Source organism: Mangifera indica, chromosome 3, assembly GCF_011075055.1.
Source record: "Mangifera indica cultivar Alphonso chromosome 3, CATAS_Mindica_2.1, whole genome shotgun sequence".
NCBI lineage: Eukaryota > Viridiplantae > Streptophyta > Magnoliopsida > Sapindales > Anacardiaceae > Mangifera > Mangifera indica.
Genome location: NC_058139.1, coordinates 21,792,671 through 21,814,833, shown reverse-complemented (window position 1 = coordinate 21,814,833; position 22,163 = coordinate 21,792,671). Strand labels below are relative to the sequence as shown.

The following is a 22,163-nucleotide window of genomic DNA, read 5'->3' as shown; positions in this document are numbered from 1 at the left end:
TCAATTCTAATATATAATCTTGATTTTATTTTTAAATTATTAATTACAATAATTGAAAATTAAAAGAAAAGCTTGGACTTAATTTTTCAATTAAACTTTCTACGTATCTTCTTGGGGTTTAGAATAATTAAAGCCTACGTAGTTCTCTTACCTTTGCATATCCAATAGCCGACAGTACCCCCTTATCTTATCATTCACTTCCGCTATCCTGACTATTATTTCTCGTCATCGAACTATCTGTAATTAAATCAAACGATTCTTCATTGAAGTCTACTTTTATATCTTGTTGGCGTAATTCGGCTCTTGAACTATCCACTTTTATATAATAAATAAATTTAATTATATAAATAAATTATATGATTAATTATGAAAGATAATAAATCAAATAATAATAAATCAAATTAATTATAGGAATAAATTTTATAATTAATTATGAATTGTATAATAAAAATTGAAATTGAAATTAATAAAAAATAAATAAATAATTTAATTAAATTTGAGAGAATTTGATTGAAAGATTCAGAGAGTATTAAAAATTGAAAGGATGAGAATAAGAGTAAATGAAAGAGTTTGAAGGATTTAGTGTGGGAGAGTTGAGAGATTGAATGGATATATATAGGAAAAATTAAAAAAAAAATTTTAAAAAGGGGGGGTGAAACGAAATTTAGAAAATATGCAGGGGACCTGGTCCTCTGCATATTTGCAGGGAATCAAGGGACCCGTTGGTTTCTTTTTTTTTTTAATTTAAAAAAATCAAAAAATTAAAAAAAATATCGGTTCAGAAGAATGTAAACCGCCGGTTCATAAACCGGATGTGAACCGGCGGTTTTACGGTTTAAAATTATATAAACCGGAACCGAACCGTCAAAATCCAATTTCGGTTCCGGTTCTTCTAGTTTTATCCAGGCCGGTTTCGGTTCAGTTCAAATGCATAACACACACAGTTTTAAAAACTGGACTGACCAGCTGAATTGGGACTCGGTGGTCAGTTGGGAAAACTTGTTTTAGCCTTTGAACTTGATTGAATCAATCTGTCTAAAACCAATACTATTCGACATATAATTACTCGCAGCTTTAAAACATGTCGGCATGATTGAAACCAATTATTGATGATAACAATGACAGGTTTTATTGTATCTGAAATAAGAGGTCTGCTGTGTAAGCAAATCATACATATCTGATGTAGCCTTTGATGAAACTTCTGAGACAGAAACCATAGCTATTTCTGGAGCCATTGTCTATTTTTTATGAGCCACACACTGGATAGTTTTCTACAAATCATGAAAATGAAATAAAATTTGTATCAATTAAATGTAAAATGCTAGAATTGCAGAAACCTAGACTGAGAAAATTCACTGTAAACCATGTTTAATTTAGTGTATATATATGTATGTGCTGCATTTAAACAATGTATAATTTAGATGATAAAGTAAATTCCATTTATGAATTACCCCATATTCCCTTCAAGTCAACATATTTTCTATTTTGTTACTTAATGTAAATTAATGAAACAGAATCAAGTAAAGCAGAGCATTAAAGTCAAAAACAAAAATCTTATATTCAGCATTGCAAGGCCTACCTTCAACTGGACAAAATGTGCAAACAGAGGGCACTCCACATTCAACAAAATGTGAGGATCAAATCAGTTAAGATGGCAGAAACAAAGTCCGTCTTCAGCCGGAGGAAATGAAGCCATGGTCTATCGCAAACTATTTATAGGAGTGACCTCAATCTTCTTTGGAGCTCCACACTTTCTGTAATCATAAAGCATAGCTCATTGAATTAACAAAATAGAAGAGAACATGAATTCAACCAATTCAATTCATGAAACAATACTAATGCTTGAGGCATTTTGGTGAGGCGATAATATACCGTATTGTTGTACAAACATTGTATGGTGGAATTAAGGTTGCCTTCCCAACATTCTTCTACTTCATCCTCTCCTCCTTCGGTCAACTGTAGTCTTTTGAGCTTTGGTGTACTCAAAACTCCATGACAAAAAGTCTCCATCTCCAAGCATTGCCTAACAATCACTTTTTTCAAGGATAAGAATTCTAGAGAATAATCCCCACAACAGAAGCTTTTAAGGCTGGACAAGCAGTGAAGTTCCAAACAACCCAATTTGCTGAAAACAATTGAATTCTCCATTACTTCATCTCCCAAATGTGTTATAATTTCCTCCATCTGTTTGCAATTAGATACATTCATTCTTGTAAGTTGACCCAAAGTTTTAGTTTTTGAGGGGGTCAGTAAATATCTCAATCCATCACACTTTGAAACTTCCAGAGTTGTCAAGTTCTGGAAAGTCAATGATGAGGACCATGAATTTTCTAAACTGTCACATTCTGATACTTTCAGAGTCTGAAGATTTTGAAAAGCATTGCAAGGCTGAAAATTGCCTCTCCATAGATGCTTTAACCTGGGCATTCCACACAACTCTAATTTTTCCAAGCTAGGCAATGCATCCTGGGAAATCGGTTAATCATAAAAAGTAAGTGTTGAATCGAAAAAGAAAAGATGATTAATTAAAGTGCTTAGCACTCTATATGGTGACATTTGTGATATTTGTGGACTTACTTATATTCATAATGATAATGATGATAATGTTGTCCAATAAGAAAAATTGGTACTTGTTAAATTATAGACATGATTAATACCTTGTAAACGAAGAACAGTGGTTGTTGACTGTCTCCGTGACTTCCTGGGATGCCCAATAATTCTGAAGCAAGGATCTCCACATTATTACAACCATATACCTTCAAAACTTCCAAAATTGGCCATTCTGAAATATGCATATCTGGGCAGAAACTCTTGAGACTTGGTAGCATCTCCAGAGACAGGTTGGTTAATTTGGAGAATACAAACCTGGGGACTGCTTCCCCTTTGGCAACAATTTTTTCCATCATACTAGACCTTTTCTCGAGCACTTCAAATATCTCCTCAACTGAATCACAATTTTGTACTTCCAAGAACTCCAGTTTCTGGTGCTTCCCAAGCATGTTAGATGGAAAAACACTTGCAAGATTTTTACAAAATCGTACGAACAAGCGATTTAATTTACTGAAGGAATCCACGGAGACCTGATTGTTCCATAATTTTACTAGCTGATCAGCATGGGTGATTTTCAATCTCTCCAAACTAGGTAGTCTTACCTGAAGATTACAAGTTACAATTGCAACATAAACATCAAATGTTAGTAACTTTAAAACTTATAAATAATATATGATGAATGAGAAAAAAATTAAAAAAAAAAATATTAATTGGATGGATCACCTTCTGATCAAAAAGAGATGGCACGTGAGTGGAGTTCTGCTTGGCACTCATTCCTTCAGGTTCTTTGCTTGATAATGTCATATTACCACATACATAACTGGAGATGAATGTTTCAATACCAGGGCAATTATCAATCCAGAGTCTGAATAAGGAAGACATTTCAACATAATTTTCTGTGGAGTTATAGAATGTTGTGAGTTTCGGAAGATCTCTAAGCTTCAGCTGGTATAGTTTAGGAAACAACATCATTTCTGCTCTCCCTTCATCCTCATCTATTACTCTTTCCATTAACATACAATTAGATATCTTAAGCTTCCTCAGTTTGAAAAGACTTTTCACCATAGAAGCTGGGAATAGATATTGCAAATGACCAAAGCCATCGATAACCAAGATTGTTAAATTCAGGAAGCAAGAAGATGTTTCCAAGCTGGGTAATACAACCTGCAGGAATATAATTTTTCTTTTTAGAAAAAAAAATTCATTTTGTTTCGTAAGTATGCAAATTTATTTGATTAAACATATCGGTGCAAAAAGAATCGAAACAAACTTACCTTAACAGTGAAAAGGGATGAAAAATGAATATTGAGCTCCTTCATGTAGATCTTTTCACAGTCCTTAACAATAATAGTTTGTAAGGGAGGAAATTCCAAAATTTTACTTCCCGAATAGAAGCTTGTCAAGTTAGGCAATGACTTAAACATGATAGAGTTCAATAGAGGGATTATAATTTTATCACTTCCCGCATCTTTCTCCCCCTCGCTTTTGATGATTTCTTCTATCAAAGCACAATTTTTCACTTCTATCTCTTGGAGTTGAACAAGGCGCAATAGTACAGATGGAGTCAATATATATTTCAAGCTGTTACAATTGTCAATTTTCAATGATCTGAATTTCTTTAAGCCCAAAATTTCTTGATGATTTACCTCCAAATCAAACACTTGTTCTAGTGACTCACAACTTTTTACCTCTAACAATTCCAGATTGTTGAAGTGGCATAACACATTCAATGGAATACCACTTGATATATTTGAAAATTTATCCACCACTAGCGACTTTAAATTCCAGAATATGTCCATTGGCAATTGGCCATTCCATAATTTTTCTTTCATGCTAGGGAATTCTGAGAGTGTCAAATGTTCAAGGTTACGGAAGCCAACCTATGAAAACCAAATATTAATTTATTTATAACAAAGTACAATAAAGATTTTGATTTTTAAGAGCCAAAGCAAAGAAAGTTACACAAAGTTAAATATAAGAACTCACATTCAGCAACAAGTTATCAAGGTGCAAGAGCACCATCTTCAAAGGTTTAAACTTTTATCCATGAAAGTTTTCATAATAAGTTTTCAACGAAAGTTTTGATTTATTATGATATAAGTTATCAAACTATTTTGCATTCAATGTGATAATGCACTGCTAGAGTTTACCATTATTGGCTGTGTGGAGAAAGAACACGGCTAAAAAAAGGGTATACTAAAGAAAAATGGCATTTTTAGAATAAATAATGAATTTGCTTAGAAAAGTAACTATATCAAAAGTTTGCCTAAAAATGTTTAGACGACAATTTTTTTTGCCTATTTTAATTAATCTCCCTTTATTTTTATAGTTTTAATTTGTGTCCCTCATTGTTATATAGGACCACCTCAAAGTTGGACAAGAAAGACCACTAATAAGATTTAATCTTATGCTGCCACTAATTGGACAAGCAGCTAAGAAAATAGCCACTATGTGGCCGTGAATATATATATTAACAAGAAAATGAATAAATTGTATAGAATTGTAATATTCTTTTTGCATGCAATTGACTATCTAAATATACATTGAAACTGGGTTTAAAAAAAAATACATTGTGGAGTTACAAATAGTTCTCTTAAAAATTTAACCAAGGTATAATGACAGATTTAGAACAGTTTGAGAAAAACCAGAATCCAATAAAACAAAAAATAATTGTTCAAAAACCAACGTATCGAAAAAAATTGAACAAACATCTTTCTTAATCTCCCCAATAAAAATTGAACAACCAGAATGAATAAATTGCTTAGTCTGCAATTGATTTGTATATGGCATAATGGAATTAATTCAATCGAAATATGGGTTTGGTAACCTTTCATCCCAGTCTATAGAAGATAATGCTCTTGTAGTTATGACTTTGCCAACATTCCATTAATCTCCCCAATAAAATCAAAATTATAATATACTTAATATCCCAATTAATATTTCAAACTGATAGGGACCTAATGTGAATTTTATTACTATTAAAATAAAACATGTTAGCACCTCTATTTTTACCTAGTAACAATATTCCCCATCCTCTCAATACAATCATTTCTATTTATTTTACCGTTTTCAAATCAAATATTTTATCCTAATCTTAAATATCATATCATAATCACAAAAATCTTATCTTGATTAAATATTTTATTCAAATCTTATATTTTCTTTATTATTAGTATTATTATATTGAGCTCCAACCAACAAATCTATTAGTAGTAATATTTAAAATATATATATCAGTAGCAATATTGTAAAAGGAGAAAAAAGCAAATGTTTAGTGGAAGAGTAAGTACCATATCTGTAAACATTTGTTGAATGGTAGAATTGAGATCATCCTTCCATAAATATTCCACATCATCATTTGGCTTAGTCAGTTGTACTTTCTTTAACAACGGTGTGCTTAAAATTCCTTGCGAAAAGATGTTCAATTTTGGGCATTGACTCACAATAACTTGCTCCAAACAGGGGAATTTGAAGGAATAATTGGCTGAGCAGAAGAATGCAAGGCTTGATAAACAGTGAAGCTCCAGAACTTTCAATTGGCCAAAAACAATTTCTTCTTCTTTGCCTCCCTCGTTCGCTATTACCTCTATCAATAGCTTGCACTCTTTTATTCTCATCGTTGTGAGATTGACAAGAGTTTTGGTTGCTTCACTTGTTAGTACCTTGGCTAATCCATCGCAATTGTATACTTCCAAAGTTTCAAGATTTTTGAAAGGCATTGCAGAGGGCATTAAAATTGTCAAACAATGACATCTGTACACTTCTAGCTTTTGAAGATTTGGAAGAAATGTGTTCCCTAGAAAATCTCGTTTCCATATATGTCCTTGTTCATAGGGGAATAGCTCTTTGAAACTACTATCAAAAAAAGCAACTGACTCCAAACAACTTAATTTTTTAAGGAAATCGAACAAAGAAGCAACCAATTCATCATCAAAATAAGACAGCAAAAGTTCTTTAAGCTTGCCAAAGCTCTCAACTATTTCAGAGTGTAGGAATGTCAGTTTGAAGTCATGTGCGTCTAATCCCAACAGTTCCAAATTTGGTATGACCTAAAAATTATGAACAAGTAAATAAGTAGGTGTGAGCATTAAGTCATCAACGAGTGCACCGCAATGCACAAATAAATAACTAGGTTTTTTTTATATAAATGGTACAGGTGTCACATGCTATATAACGTCAAATAAACAAGTAAAAAAATATATAAGCAGATCTATAATCTGCAGATAATGTAAATTACATTGCTGTAAACAGAATCATAAAACGCAAAAGTCCTATCTACTATTATGAGCCAAATTTTAACTTAAAAAAATAAGAAATTGGTTTATAAAGTGTGAAACTTATGTTACTCGTTAACTTTCTCCAGCTCACTATTTATTTATGTATTTTAAATTATTAATTAAATAAATATCTTATGAAGTAAATAGACCTTAAACAAGAAGTACATAAATGACCAAGAATTTTTAATCAACAAATTGAATAAAATCTTGCAACTGAAATATTCAGACGATTAATATATATTAACTCAACAGATTTATTGAGAAAAACAAATTTATTATAATCAAGCAAAAGGAAAAGTAGCCCTTAGTTTATTTTCATTTGCAATAGAAAATTTAATGTCCTTATGAATTGAAAAATAAAATTCATTGATGCCTAATTCAAATCTTGATTTTGAGTTGGTGTAGTATATCTTTAGGCCCAGTAGTTATCTAACATCAATTGGCTGATGGAAGGTCTCGAAGAGTTCCTCCACCTATTAGACTTGTCTTTTGTGTTGGATACTTAGTTGTACACCAATAATACTAAAAAGTGCAACCTCTTATAAAAGGGATGATGATCAAATCAATTTGGATAATGTAAAGATGTTTTATTTATGAGTGGGTTTCAATGAAATTGAAATCATACCTTTTCTAACAAAAAAAGGGCAGGCTGCCTCTCCCTGTCTCTGGCTTGAAAGCTAGGAAATTCAGAAGCATATAAATTTATGTTCTTGCAATCACGCACACCCATAATTCTTAACATTGGCCACTCTACTGCATGCAACCGCGGGTAGAAACATTTCAGTTCCTGTAAATTTATAAGTTGGATGTGGGTTAATTGTGGAAACAAAAAGATTGGGGCCCCATTTACTTCTTCCTCAGAAACAATTTTCTCCAACCCACAAGAGTATATCCGTAGCTCTTTAAGTTGCATGAGACAAGTAGCGGTAGAAACTGGAAAGAGACTTTTCATCCTCCAACAATTCCAAACCTCCAATTTCTCCAAATTGTGAAAGGTGAGATGTCCTTGAGTATTAGATGGAACAATAGCCAACAACTTTTCACATGATTCGACTCTAACTACTTTTAGTTTGCAAAAGGATTCAAGATGGAGTGTTTGGTTGTGCCATATCAGCTGCAAGCTATCCAAGTGTAAGAGCACCATCTTCTCCAAGCTTGGAAAAGCGACCTGCAGTAGACAATTCATGACATTAATTTTGGGGCATTTATATATGACTCAAAACGAAAAAGTGTTTTGCCAGATTGAACAACTATTAAACCAAATCAAATCTTCAGGTTTGTAGGAAACAGAATCATAAAAACAATATTTTGAGTTCAGATAATGATAACAAATATTGCTGGCCATGATACTAAAATTAAAACTAGTTAATGGAAAACTTTTTTCACCTATGCAAAGAAATATATTCTACCTGGTGTAATTTTTAAGGATATTATAATTTTTAACGAAAATTCTTCTTGCAAAATATGCGCATTATGATCAAATCTTGAGGTTTGTAGGGAACAGAACCATAACAACAATATTTTGAGTTCAGATAATGATAACAAAGATTGTTGACCATGATATAAAAATTAAAACTAGCTTAGAGAAAACTTCTTTCACTATTGCCTAGAAAGAAAATTTCTATTTGTTAGAGTAACTTTTAAGATATTATAACTGAAGGGGTGAAAAATTCTGGAAATGAAAATTCTTCTTGCAAAATAGGAGAAAATTATTTTAGAAGTGACAACCTTTTCACTGAAAAGAGGTGCATTATGATCAAAATGGTCTGTCTTCAAATCGGAGAAAACAAACGTCTCCATCTTTGGACAGTTGGCTATAGTAATATTTTTCAAGGAAGGGCATTCCAAATAGTTAGTTCCTGAATAGAAGTTTGCCAAGTCAGGCAATAGCTCAAGAACAATGGAATTCAGATGAGGGATGAAAATTTTATCAATGGCTCCCTCCTTTCCTTCCTCTTTTGTAATAATTTCTTCAATCAAAGCACAATTCTTCACTTCAATCTCTTGAAGTTGATCAAGGCCCAAGATTATAGAAGGAGTAAACATATATCTCAAGCTGCTGCAATTGTAAACCTTCAGCGTTTTCAGGTTGTTGAAGCCCAAGACTTCTTCCTTACTGCTCTTCAATAACTTTCCTTTTATATCAAATAAATGTTTCAATGAATGGGAATTTCTCACCTCCAAAGTTTCCAGATTTCTTAAATCATCGAATACATGGACCGGAAAAGCAGTTGACTCACCAAAATCCTCATCCAGTTCTAACCACTTTAAATTGCAGAATAAGCCCACTGGCAATCCTTCGTTCCAAATTTTCTCCTTTAATGTGGGGAATTCAGAGAGCTTGACATATTCCATGTTCCGGAAACCAATCTATCAAATCCAAAAAAGAAGGTTAAGCCACAGTACAATCAATATTTTGAATTTTGAGAGACTAAAAAAAAAAAAGCTTAACAAAATGAATATTTATGTAGTGAAAATGTTATTTGTTTTTGGGATATTAATTAAAATAAACAAAAAAAAATTCAGCCTAAATGTTTTTAGGCAAACTTTTGATACAGTTACTTTTCTAAATAAATTAATCGTTTATTCTAATAATACTCTTTTCCTTTAGTATACTTTCTCTTCAACCTTATTCTTTCTCGACCCAACCAACGGTGATAAACTCCAGTAGTACATCATCACATTGAATATAAAATAATTTGATAACTTATATCATAATAAATCGAAACTTTCATTGAAAAATTCTTGTGGAAACTTCCATAAATAAAAGTTTAAAACTTTAAATACTAATTTCTAACAGAGGTTTGATTTTGTTTATTTGTTTTGTTACTAATTACATTAGTTGCATAAATAGTGAATATTTGTTGTATTAGTCGAAGTAAAACAAGTTTTGATGTCAGATCAGAATGGAAAGCAAAAATAGGATTTTCTAAAAACTGAGTGCGAATGCGTGCATGCGAGAATGCATACATTTCTTTCACTTTATATAAAAATATTTATATACACGTGTGCGAAAGCATTCTCGCACTCATATCTCATATAAATATAAAATAACTTTCCATATAAAAATAACTTTTTATATAATTATTTTATAAAAATAATTTATATAAAAAATAAATTATTATATAAAAAATATTTTTTATAAAAATATTATTTATATAAAAATAATTTAAAAAACCATTCTTGCACTCAATGTGAGAAGTGAGTGCGAGAATGGTTTTTTATGTGTAAAAAATAAATTATTATATAAAAAATATTTTTTATATATAAATATAAACATAAAATATTTTATAGTTATATCAATTATTTTTATATATAAATTTTCTTATATAAAAATATATAAAATAATTATATAAATATTTTTATATAAAACGAAATAAATGCATCCATTCTCACGTGCACTCACTCGTACTTCACATTCGCACTCACACTCTAGAAAATAGCTTTTTTGCGCCATTCTACTCTTAAATAAAAACTTGTTCTACTTTGACTAATACAACAAATATTTACTGTAATCAGTAACTGAACAAATAAACAAAACCAAAACTCTCTCAAAAATTGGCATTCAAAGCTTTAAACTTTTGTTCGTGAAAGTTTTCACAACAAGTTTTCAACAAAAGTTTTGATTTATTATGGTATGAACTATTAAACTATTTTGTATTCAATATGATGATGTACTACTGAAGCGTATTGTCATCAACTACGTCAAGAAAGAACACGGCTAAAGGGAAGGTATACCAAAGAAAAAAGGTATTATTAAAATAAATTATGAATTTGCTTAGAAAAGTAACTACATCAAAAGTTTACCTAAAAATGTTTAGATGACAATTTTTTTTGCCTATTTTAATTAATCTCCCTTTATTTTTATAGTTTTAATTTGTGTCCCTCGTTGTTATATAGGACCACCTCAAAGTTGGACAAGAAAGACCATTGATAAGACTTGATCCTATGCTGTCACTAATTGGACAAACAGCTAAGAAAATAGCCACTATGTGGCCGTGAATATATATATTAACAAGAAAATGAATAAATTGTATAGAATTGTAATATTCTTTTTGCATGCGATTGACTATCTAAATATACATTGAAACTGGGTTTTAAAAAAAATACATTGTGGAGTTACAAGTATAATGGCAGATTTAGAACAGTTTGAGAAAAACCAGAATCCAATAAAACAAAAAATAATTGTTCAAAAACCAACTTATCAAAAAAATTGAACAAACATCTTTCTAACTTTTTCAAACTTGCTTAGTCTGTAATTGATTTGTATATCTCATCAATAGATTGAGATTAATGGCATAATGGAATTAATTCAATCGAAATATGGGTTTGGTACCTTTCATCCTAGTCTATAGAAGATAATGCTCCTGTAGTTACAACTTTGCCAACATTCCATTAATCTCTCCAATAAAATCAAAATTATAATATACTTAATATCCCAATTAATATTACAAACTGATAGGGACCTAATATGAATTTTATTAATATTGAAATAAAATAGTGTTAACATCTCTATTTTTACCTAATAACAATATTCCCCATCCTCTCAATACAATCATTTCTATTTATTTTACCTTTTTCAAATCAAATATTTTATCCTAATCTTAAATATCATATCATAATCACAAAAATCTTATCTTGATTAAATATTTTATTCAAATCTTATATTTTCTTTATTATTAGTAATATTATTATTGAGTTCTAACCAACAAATCTATCAGTACTAATATTTAAAATATATATATATATATATATATCAATAGCAATGCTGTAAAAGAAAAAGAAAGCAAATGTTTAGTGGAAGAGTAAGTACCATGTCTGTAAATATTTGTTGAATAGTAGAATTGAGATCATCCTTCCAAAAATATTCTATATCATCATCTGGTTTAGTCAATTGTACTTTCTTTAACAACGGTGTACTTAAAACTCCTTGCGAAAAGACATTCAATTTTGGGCATTGACTCACAATAACTTGCTCCAAACAAGGGAATTTGAAGGAATAATTGGCTGAGCAAAAGAATGCAAGGCTTGATAAATAGTGAAGCTCCAGAACTTTCAATTGGCCAAAAACAATCTCTTCTTCTTTGCCTCCCTCGTTCGCTATTACCTCTATCAATAGCTTGCACTCTTTTATTCTCATTGTTGTGAGATTGACAAGAGTTTTGGTTGCTTCACTTGTTAGTACCTTGGCTAATCCATCGCAATTGTATACTTCCAAAGTTTCAAGATTTTTGAAAGACATTGCAGATGGCATTAAAATTGTCAAACAATGACATCTGTGCATTTCTAGCTCTCGAAGATTTGGAAGAAATGTGTTCCCTAGAAAATCCTGTTTCCATATATGTCCTTCTCCATTGGGGAATAGCTCTTTGAAACTACAATCGCCAAAACAAAGTGACTCCAAACAATTTAATTTTTGAAGGAAATCGAACAAAGAAGCAACCAATTCATCATCAAAAAAAGCCAGCCAAAGTACTTTAAGCTTGCCAAAGCTCTCAACTATTTCAGAGTGTAGGAATGTCAATTTGAAGTCACGTGCGTCCAATCCCAACCGTTCCAAATTTGGTATGACCTAAAAATTATGAACAAGTAAATAAGTGGGTGTGAGCATTAAGTCATCAACGAGTGCACCGCAATGCACAAATAAATAACTAGGATTTTTTTATATATATGGTACAGTTGTCACATGTTATATAACGTCAAATAAGCAAGTAAAAAAATATATAAGCAGATCTATAATCTGGAGATAATGTAAATTACATTGCTGTAAACAGAATCATACAAGGCAGAAGTCCTATCTACTATTATGAGCCAAATTTTAACTTAAAAAAAAAAAAAAGAAATTGGGTTATAAAGTGTGAAACTCATGTTACTCGTTAACTTTCTCCAGTTCACTATTTATTTATGTATTTTAAATTATTAATTAAATAAATATCTTACAAAGTAAATAGACCTTAAACAAGAAGTACATAAATGACCAACAATTTTTAATCAACAAATTGAATAAAATCTTGCAACTGAAATATTCAAACGATGAATATATATTAACTCGACAAATTTATAGAGAAACAAATTTATTATAATCAAGCCAAAGGAAAAGTAGCCTTTAGTTTATTTTCATTTGCAATAGAAAATTTAATGTCCTTATGAATTGGAAAATAAAATTCATTGATGCCTAATTCAAATCTTGATTTTGAGTTGGTGTAGTATATCTTTAGGCCCAGTAGTTATCTAACATCAATTGGCTGATGGAAGGTCTTGAAGAGTTCCTCCACCTATTAGACTTGTCTTTTGTGTTGGATACTTAGTTGTACACCAATAATACTAAAAAGTGCAACCTCTAATAAAAGGGATGATGATCAAATCAATCTGGATAATGTAAAGATGTTTTATTTATGAGCAGGTTTCAATGAAATTGAAATCATACCTTTTCTAACAAAAAAAGGGCAGGCTGCCTCTCGCCATCTATGGCTTGAAAGCTAGGAAATTCAGAGGCATATAAATTTATGTTCTTGCATCCATGCACAACCAAAGATTTTAAAATTGGCCACTCTACTGCATGCAACCGTGGGTAGAAACATTTCAGTTTCTGTAAATTTAAAAGGTAGATGTCTGTTAATTGTGGAAACAAAAATATTGGGGCCCCATTAACTTCTTCCTCAGAAACAATTTTCTCCAACCCACAAGAGTATATCACTAGGTCTTTAAGTTGCATGAGACCAGTAGCGGTAGAAACTGGAAAAAGACTTTTCATACTCCAACAACAACTAACACTCAAACTCTCTAAATTGTGAAAGGTGAGATGTCCTTGAATATTAGATGGAATGATAGACAATAACTTTTCACAGGATTCAACTCTCACTACTTTTAGTTTGCAAAAGGAATCCACATGGAGTTTTTGTTTTTGCATATCAGTTGCAAGTTATCCAAGTGCAAGAGCACCATCTTCTCCAAACTTGGAAAAGCAACCTGCAACAAACAATTCATGATGTTAATAATTTTGTATAAAAATAGCCATAAGCTCAAAATGAGAATGCTATCCAAATATTGTGTCAGGTTGGACTGCTTTCAAAACCTAAAAGCATTTTGAAGGTAATAGGCAACATTGTTTTTTATTATAAAGAATTAACAAAATTACCTTTTCATCGAAAAGTGGGTTTACGTTAATAAAGTCGTCCTCGGAGTTCACCTCTTCCTTAGCTTTTCCCTCTGTTTCTAGATAAAAAGATTTGCAGAAGAATGTCTTCAAATTATGGCAATGCTCAATGTGAAGTTCTTTTAAGAAAGGGAATTCAATCAAATTTCCTACACCAAAACTTGTGAGTTTTGGAAGAACTTTGAGCTTCATGTACAATAGCTTAGGAAAACTCATATTGACTATCTTTTCCTCTTTTTGTACTCCTTCTAAGTCAATTATTGCTTCCATTGACTTACAATTGTTTATCAAAAGCTCTTGGAGTTGATTTAGACTTTTGACCATAGAGGATGAAAACAAAAATTTCAAGTCATTACAATCCTCCACAGTTAAACTTTTTAGGCATTGACTATAATGAAACATTGCTAGAGGTTGATGAATGCATGTATTCTCAAAATTAATTGAACATACTTTCAAGTTCTCCAATCTTGAAAAGACAACCTGTAAAAAACAAATTTTTTCATAAACTAATAAGAATAATTCTTTCTACTTCAAAAGAAAATGAAAGATGAAAATACAAAGCATACCCTCATATCAGAGCTGATCCTTATGAATTTGGGCAGACGTTGTAGTGTTAGAGAACACAACTGATTGAGCTCAGTCTGATTATTTGTTTCAATTTCATCACCTTCATCAAAAATCTCTTTTAGGTTCTTACAATCAATCACTTCAATTTCTTGTAGCTGCACAAGGTTTTCTACCATGAACAATGCAAAGAGATACTTCAATTTATCACATTTTTCTATTTTTATGATCCTTAATTTTCTGAAAGACCCTGCATTGAGTTGACCATGACATATATTCTCCAGTTTAATCAAATTACCAAGAATCAAGGACTCCAAGTTGGGAAAGACTAGTTTCCAAGCAACTGAGTTAATGATATATAAAAGCTCAAGATCATCTTGTACACGCAGATGCTTTAAATGTGGAAAACCATCCACACTGAGTTCATAAATGACATTTCTAAGACCACTTGTTCCTTCTAGACAGAGATCTTCGGTCATCTTCAGCAAACTTTTGACCCCATGGCCCAAATGAATACTATCATCGATCTTGAGTTTCAACATTCTTGAAGTTGAAAGGTCAAATTTAATAGACCACTTCCATTTATCTCCTATAAATATTTTAAAACTCTTCAGTTTCTTGAAGAACAAGTCTTGTGGCATAACTTGAGCATCCTGAATATGAAGATGTAAAGCTGTTAGGTTAGACAACCACTTCAACTCTTCAAGACTAGCATTTCTTCGTCCTTGATTATCGACTCCTTCAACTTCCCATTCAACAAAGCTATTGCCCATATATAATTCTTGCAAATGAGACAAGGAAGAGATGACATTTGTGGCAATGTATTTAAGGTTTAAACAATTGCTCAAATCTAACAACTTCAACCGAGTCAATTGTCCGATTTCTGTAGGCAACTCTTCAATATTAGACTCGACCAAGCTAAGAATTACTAATTTACTTAGCTCTCCGAGTATTCTTATATCCTCTAATATGCAGGATTTCAGAAACAATGTTTGAAGGTTTTTTAGGAAAGAAATGGATGAAGGTAATGGCAAGAATCGCAATCCATGGAGACTTAAAACTCTAAGTTCTTTTGTCTTTTCGAAAAAAGCATCTGCAATTTGTGGAGAGCGATTTTTACCAAATAGGAAGAACAACTTCAGTTTTGGATATTCTAACCGTTCAGGAAGATCATCATTGATATTTCTACAGGGCAAAGATATGGCAGTTGAATCTTTTGATATTCTCTCCCCCAACACTTCTTTCAAGTCGGTGACATTTTGAATATTAAACATCAACTTCTCTACTGATGCAATCGATACAGCAACAGCATGAATAATGTCATGCATTTTAACTGTATTGTCATAGGTACCATCCAACAATAAAGAAGAAGCTTTGAGATGATCTATCAACCTGTGCAATCTATTCCTTCCTTCTTCCAACGTATAAACGTCTTCAAACAAATTCCAACCCATACCATATCTTAATAGGTCATCAATAAACACACTATCACCAGCATTGTAGAAAGCACAGAGAAGAAATAATGATTTAGCTTCCTCATTTTTCAGAAAGTCGTAACTCAGCTGTGTCATAGAATACAAAGTTTCATTCATACCTACAATATGTCTTGGATTAGACCTTTTTAGTTGAGCCAAGGCATCGTCCCAGGCATGAAGACTCTCATTTTTTAATGCATTTGCAATTAGTGAAATTGCTACCGGTAAACCATCACATTTCTTAACAATCTCATCTGCTACAAGACGAAAATCAGACCTTTCAGCAGCATCACCCACAATCTTGCGAAACATATTCCATGCGTCTCCATTAGATAGAGGACCAATGAATATGTCCTTCTGAGTCTTCATATCTTTGCTTAATAAATCCCGATTTCTAGAAGTTAACAATATTGTGCATGGCCTGATCTTCTCATCTTTTTCTCTCTCAACATCACCGAGAGGAATTCCGATTGCATCTGAGTTAACTTTTGTGCACAACCTGATCTTCTCATCTTTTTCTCTCTCAACACCACCAAAAGGAATTCCAATTTTATCCAAGTCAAGTTTTGTCCAAATATTATCTAAAATTATTAGTAAATTCTGGTGCTTCTTTATCTTGTCACGTAGTAGATCAGTCCTTTGATATTCACCCTCCTGCCTAAATTCCAGGCCTAACTCATAAGCAACTTTTTCTTGAATTTTTTTGTAGTCTGGGGTTTGTGTTGCCTCAGCGATGACCACCTCATCAAATAACTTGTTTTTCTTTGCTTCCCATGCTACTTTTTTTACCAGTGTAGTTTTGCCCACACCTCCCATCCCATATACCCCAATCATGTTAAGATTAACATCCTGTATTGCCTCCATAATTTCCTGAAAAGCTTGCTCTCTAGAATCAAACGTCTCATAGTCTCTAACATACATGGATTCTGTCCTCTGTAGAGCAGGACGGTAGGAAACACAACTAAAATTGCCTTTCCCCAGCAAATCGGCACCATCCATTGTGGCTTTCATTGCTTGCTTTCCAAGCTTGTAACGTTGAATCAAATTAGGACATGACCCCACTTTTAAACAGCCGCCCTTGTTGCTTCATCCTCATCCTCAATGATGGCCTTTTCTACCCTTTCAGTGAACTCATCTACATCACTCAGCCATTTCTTTACAGCTTTATAAATCTCTTTCCCCTGTCTTTCAGCCGACTCTACAGGTTTTTCTACTGTTTCTCTTTTATTTCTTAGATCCTCAACTTGTTTTTTGAGGTCATTGATGTAGCTCTGGTACTTGAACACATACGATATCTGCTGTTTAAGCAAATCACATATCGACTCTGTAGCATTCGATGCAAGTCCCGCAGCAGTACTGATAGCTATTTCTTCAGCCATTGCATATAAACACTTGAACACACACACACTCTCTCTCTCTTTTTTTTTTTTTTTTTTCCTTCTCAAGTAAAGCCACAAGTAAAGGGTGCTTAGGAGGCAAGGGAAAGGAAAGAAAAAGAAGTGGACAACATTATATAACAAAATATTTCAGCAAATATTTAAGAGAAAAGCTTAACGAACAAAATCTAGTTTTGCAGAGAGAATACTGAACATAAAAGCAAGGCTAATCGATAACTCAATAATGAAAACAGTGAAACAAAAAGAAACAGAAAAGATAAAGAATGAAACTTCTAAGCGTTCTCAGGAAAAAAAAACAAAGAACACACGCACACGCACACACAACAAACAACTATAAAAATCAAAGTTTTTAAGAGCAACCCTCAATGAACATAGTCTAGCTTGAAGTAAACAGATAACTACCTGCAATAATAAAAAGAGAAGTTGACGATACTGCTAAATTTTTTTTTTTTTTATCGTAAGAAATTTTTTGATACTGAGTAAAAACAGATCTAATAAAAAGATAGAGAATTGATAGTTAAAACAGGGGTAAGGAAAATTATAGAAAAGTAATTTGAAACAACAGACAATTAAAAGAAAGAAATCATAAGGGAAGGCTTAGAACAAGTACAAGTAGAGCTTGATGGCTTGATCAGTATGTTTCTCTGAGAAGTAGAGGTAAGTTTTGAGGCACCACAGACTACAGAGTGTTTGCTTTACTTGTTTGCAGGTAAGAAAGAAAGCATTGATGATTGTGTAAGAATGAAGAAGCTGAAGAGACAGAAGATTCAACGCCCAAGTCTTGCTAATATTTTAATTACCACAGAAAAAACAATAATGTTTCCATTCAACAACTTCGAAACATCCAGACAAAGACAAATGTACCCAACTTTTCTCACGGCCGGCATCCACCATCTCCATAATGCAGGATTAATTAATTAATAAAACAATAATTTTGTTATGTAAATATAATAAAGAATGACCACTACTTTAAAGACTGGATTTGAGTGCTTGTCATGTTTGAATATGAGTTTGATCAAATACGGTTTGAATTTTAAATTATTAGATTAAGTTTAAATTTAAACTAGTTGAAGATTATTAATGTAATTAATATTATTATTAATAAAATAAATAATATTATTATATATTATCAATAAAATAAATAATATTGTCAGAGAGAAATTTAAGTTAAACTTTCAAACTAAAATTCTGTTTAAATTCACTGATGGACAAAAAAGATACTACTATCATTATATTTGTTGTTAACATTGGAGAGAGTTACGAATTCAGTTTGAGTTTGGGTTTGGTGTCCAGGCTAGTGACACTAAGACACAACAATATTGTTTTTGTTTTTAAACAAATCAATGTCATTATTTTGTTTACTTACGCTTTCCAAAAAATGGTCTTAGGTTGAGTCAAACCACTCTTTTGTGGTCGTATTAATTATGTCAAACAAGACAATTTTTAATTTTTATTCTCAAAATTTATTCTCAAAATTTTGTTTTTTCAACAACTTATCTGGTGTGAAATAACATCAAGCAACTTTGAAACATCAAATAAAGATTCAATCGCTGTATCTCTGCCTTCTAGAGGAAAGTCTGATGGGCTTCCCAAAAGATTGGGATGTCTGAAACTTATGATGTTTTTTTTTTTTTTTTTCCTATTTACAAGTTTAACAAGAGTTCAAATATAGGAGAACTCAAATTTTCTTTCTAAAATTTTAATATTTCACTGATTTTAGTAATTATTTAGTGTAAAAGCTTTCAGCTTTAGGCGCCACTAAATATTCAACTTTGGACTTGTGAAGTTGTGAAAGCTCTTCACTTTATTCAATATATTTCGCTTATTTGTAGCAGACATGGACAAAGAACCAGCAAAAAGGTAGCAAATATGTAAGCGATTATAAGAACAGAGCAAAACAAAATCAAGTTTACTCCAAAATTACTGAGCTGGAAATGGAAGTAAAAGAGGGGGAAGATTTGGACTTTGATCTTTATCAGCCAAAGAAATCCTGAACGCATCTTCCAGCAAAAACCCACCAGACAGTTCAACCAAAACAAAGTTCACAGTGAGCAAAACGACGCTCCACCCAACATAAACGGCGGAGAGACGATAGAGGTAGAAGTTTGGTTGGGCTGGGCTGGGAATGTCAAAGCTTAAGGTAAGAATAGGCCTGATTAGAAAGGGCTATAACTTTATTAGATTCAGCCTGGGCCAACATAAGCCTACGAGTACGAGAGATTAAGGAGAGATTATCCGAGACCAAAATAAAAGAAAAGGCTAGCAAGCTCCGCTTAAATTCAAAACGGCCATTTTAAATCAAGCTTTAATGATACCAAAAATGAAAAAGAGTTGCAAAGAAGAAATATTATAAAAGAAAAAAATATTTAAAAAAGAAGAAAAACCATCGGAGAGGTGACCTCCAATGTAATGGCATTGACGAGGAGTTAATCTTGAGCTAAAATTTAAATTAAATTTGTTCAAATAGAATAATAATCCGATGCTAAGAGGATTGTGTCCAAATCAGGATTAATGAATTATCTTACCTCTAATAAAATAAAATAAAAAATTAATTTTGAATTAAATTTTAAATATAACATATAAAATTATAATCTTACCTATTCATCCTATAAAGAGGAATTGTATGAAAAGTAATACTATGTATACTCATTTTGAATATATAATTATATACACACTTATATGTATCATCATATGATTGAATGTTATTTTATCTTTAATTCAAAATCATTTATTCATATTATAACACTTTTAAGTATTTATATATTTGTGTATCCAAAAGGGTACACACAATTTTATTGTTACATGAAACATGTGCATAGTGGGAGAAATGATTATGAAACACATAAGATCAGGATAAGATATGAAGAATTGTGAAATCGAGTTAATACTATTAACAAAATGTTATATAATATATAACATTATAATATAATTCGAAATTGAATCATAATATTAAAAAATGATGAAAATAAAAAAGGACAAAGACGTTTGACAATAAACGATAAGAGACAGACAAAATGTTATGTCATGATGGCATCAAGAGTGAGAGAAAAAGGAGAAAAACTAGGTTGACATTGACTTAATCTCGAGAGAGAAGACAATCAGAGACAGAAGAAGAAGGTCGTCAGAAAGAGATCTCCAAATCATTGAAAAGTGGGGGTGTAAATATGAAGTTCCAAAGATTTGGAGAGTAGCTGCAATAAAAAAAAGGGAAAATATGAAATTAGGGGAAAAAGACAATTTTCAAAACTAAAAAGAACTGCAAACTTATAACACACCCAAAACAAATTTCCCATGTTTTTCTTTATCTTGATATAAAATGAACTCAAATCTATCTTAAAATTAAAAAATTTATTGTCTTAAAAACAAATTTAAAAAATTTGAACACTAAACACCTTGATATAAGATATTCATTCCATAGGTTCAATGTTAAAATTCTTTAAATTTATATAAAACATTTTTATAATTTGAGATAAATTTTTAATTCTCTACAAAATATTTCTGTATTTGAAAGAAAAATATTAAAAATTATAAAATAATAAAAATAAAAGAGAAACAATAAAAAATTAATTTTAGTAAATAACTGGTTGGTTAACCTGTATTCTTAGGGTTGGACATAGATTTGAAAATCATTACTTATATAATTTGGATGGTTTTCGATCCACACCTATATGGTAAAACTCTTTTTTTTTTTTTTCTCTAGAAAAATAGTATAGTTTGGTTAGGTACAAGGAAGAAATAAATAGATTATTGTTATCAATCCAAAACTAAAATCATTGGCTTAGAATTTAATTGAAGCTAATAAGTATATTATTGAATCATATTCCTTTTTATGCTTTCAACAACTGACATTTTTATAATAAATATTTTATCTAAAGAAGAAAACATAACAAAATAATTTGAATCTTATAAAACAAATCTCTTCAACCCAAAACAAATAAATTAACAATAAAACTATAGAGGTTTATTTTTAATAAATAAATAAATATATAAAATATATATTATTATATAATTTGATGATTTTTAAATTTAAAAAAATAATATTTAATTATATAATGATATATATAAATATATATTTAATTATGTATTTAAAATGAATATGCATAATATTACACATTAATTAAATTATACAAACTATAAAATATTTTAAAAAGTTCGGGCAAATTTTTTTTCACCACTCAAGCTTGGGTAATTTAATTAATTTCCAAACAACAATAAAAAGAGAACAGGGCCACCCGTATCAACTCGACTCGTACATATTGTTCAACAATCAACACTAATGCAGCGGGCTTATTCACAAAAAACCAATAAATTAAAGCATAAGTTGAAGTATTTTACCTTTCCACCCACTGATTAAGTGATTATTCAAGCGGGCTGATTAGGGAAATTTTAAAAAATAGCCAAAATGCCCTCCCATTAAGCCGAAATGCCCAAAATCACTATTTCCAAGCCGAAATGCCCAAAATCACTGTTTCAAAAAAAAATGCCTATGCTTTTTTTAAATACCAAAATTACCCTTCCCCTCATATTTATATAACTCTCCCACTCACTATAGGGGTTTTAATGGAATTTTAGATAAATATAGGGGGTTTTTAGATATTTTACACTATAAAAGCATTTTGATATTTATTTATTTATTTAAAACTTTTTCTAAAATGACAAAATTACCCCTCCCTTCATTTATATAACTCTCCTCACTCACTATAGGGTTAAATGTAATTTAGGATAATATGAGGGGTTTTTGGAT

At 31.2% G+C, this 22,163-nt stretch overlaps 1 protein-coding gene across 2 annotated transcripts in view; it reads right to left on the bottom strand.

Moving 5' to 3' along the window:
- Positions 1-1,052: 1,052 nt before the first annotated feature.
- The window catches only part of LOC123210170, a 32,179-nt gene continuing 11,068 nt past the window's right edge, over positions 1,053-22,163 (bottom strand). The window contains exons 3-4 of one of the 2 annotated variants that reach the window (XR_006501228.1): positions 1,580-1,754; positions 1,053-1,271 (exon numbers count right to left, since the gene is read on the bottom strand). Coding sequence is in view for 1 of the 2 variants with exons in the window: in XM_044628406.1 (XP_044484341.1) it covers positions 1,728-1,754 (27 nt within the window). In the remaining variant the exon portion in view is untranslated. Of the gene's footprint in view, positions 1,272-1,533; positions 1,755-22,163 lie in introns of those variants that run through there. The other variant, XM_044628406.1, reaches the window with a different exon arrangement.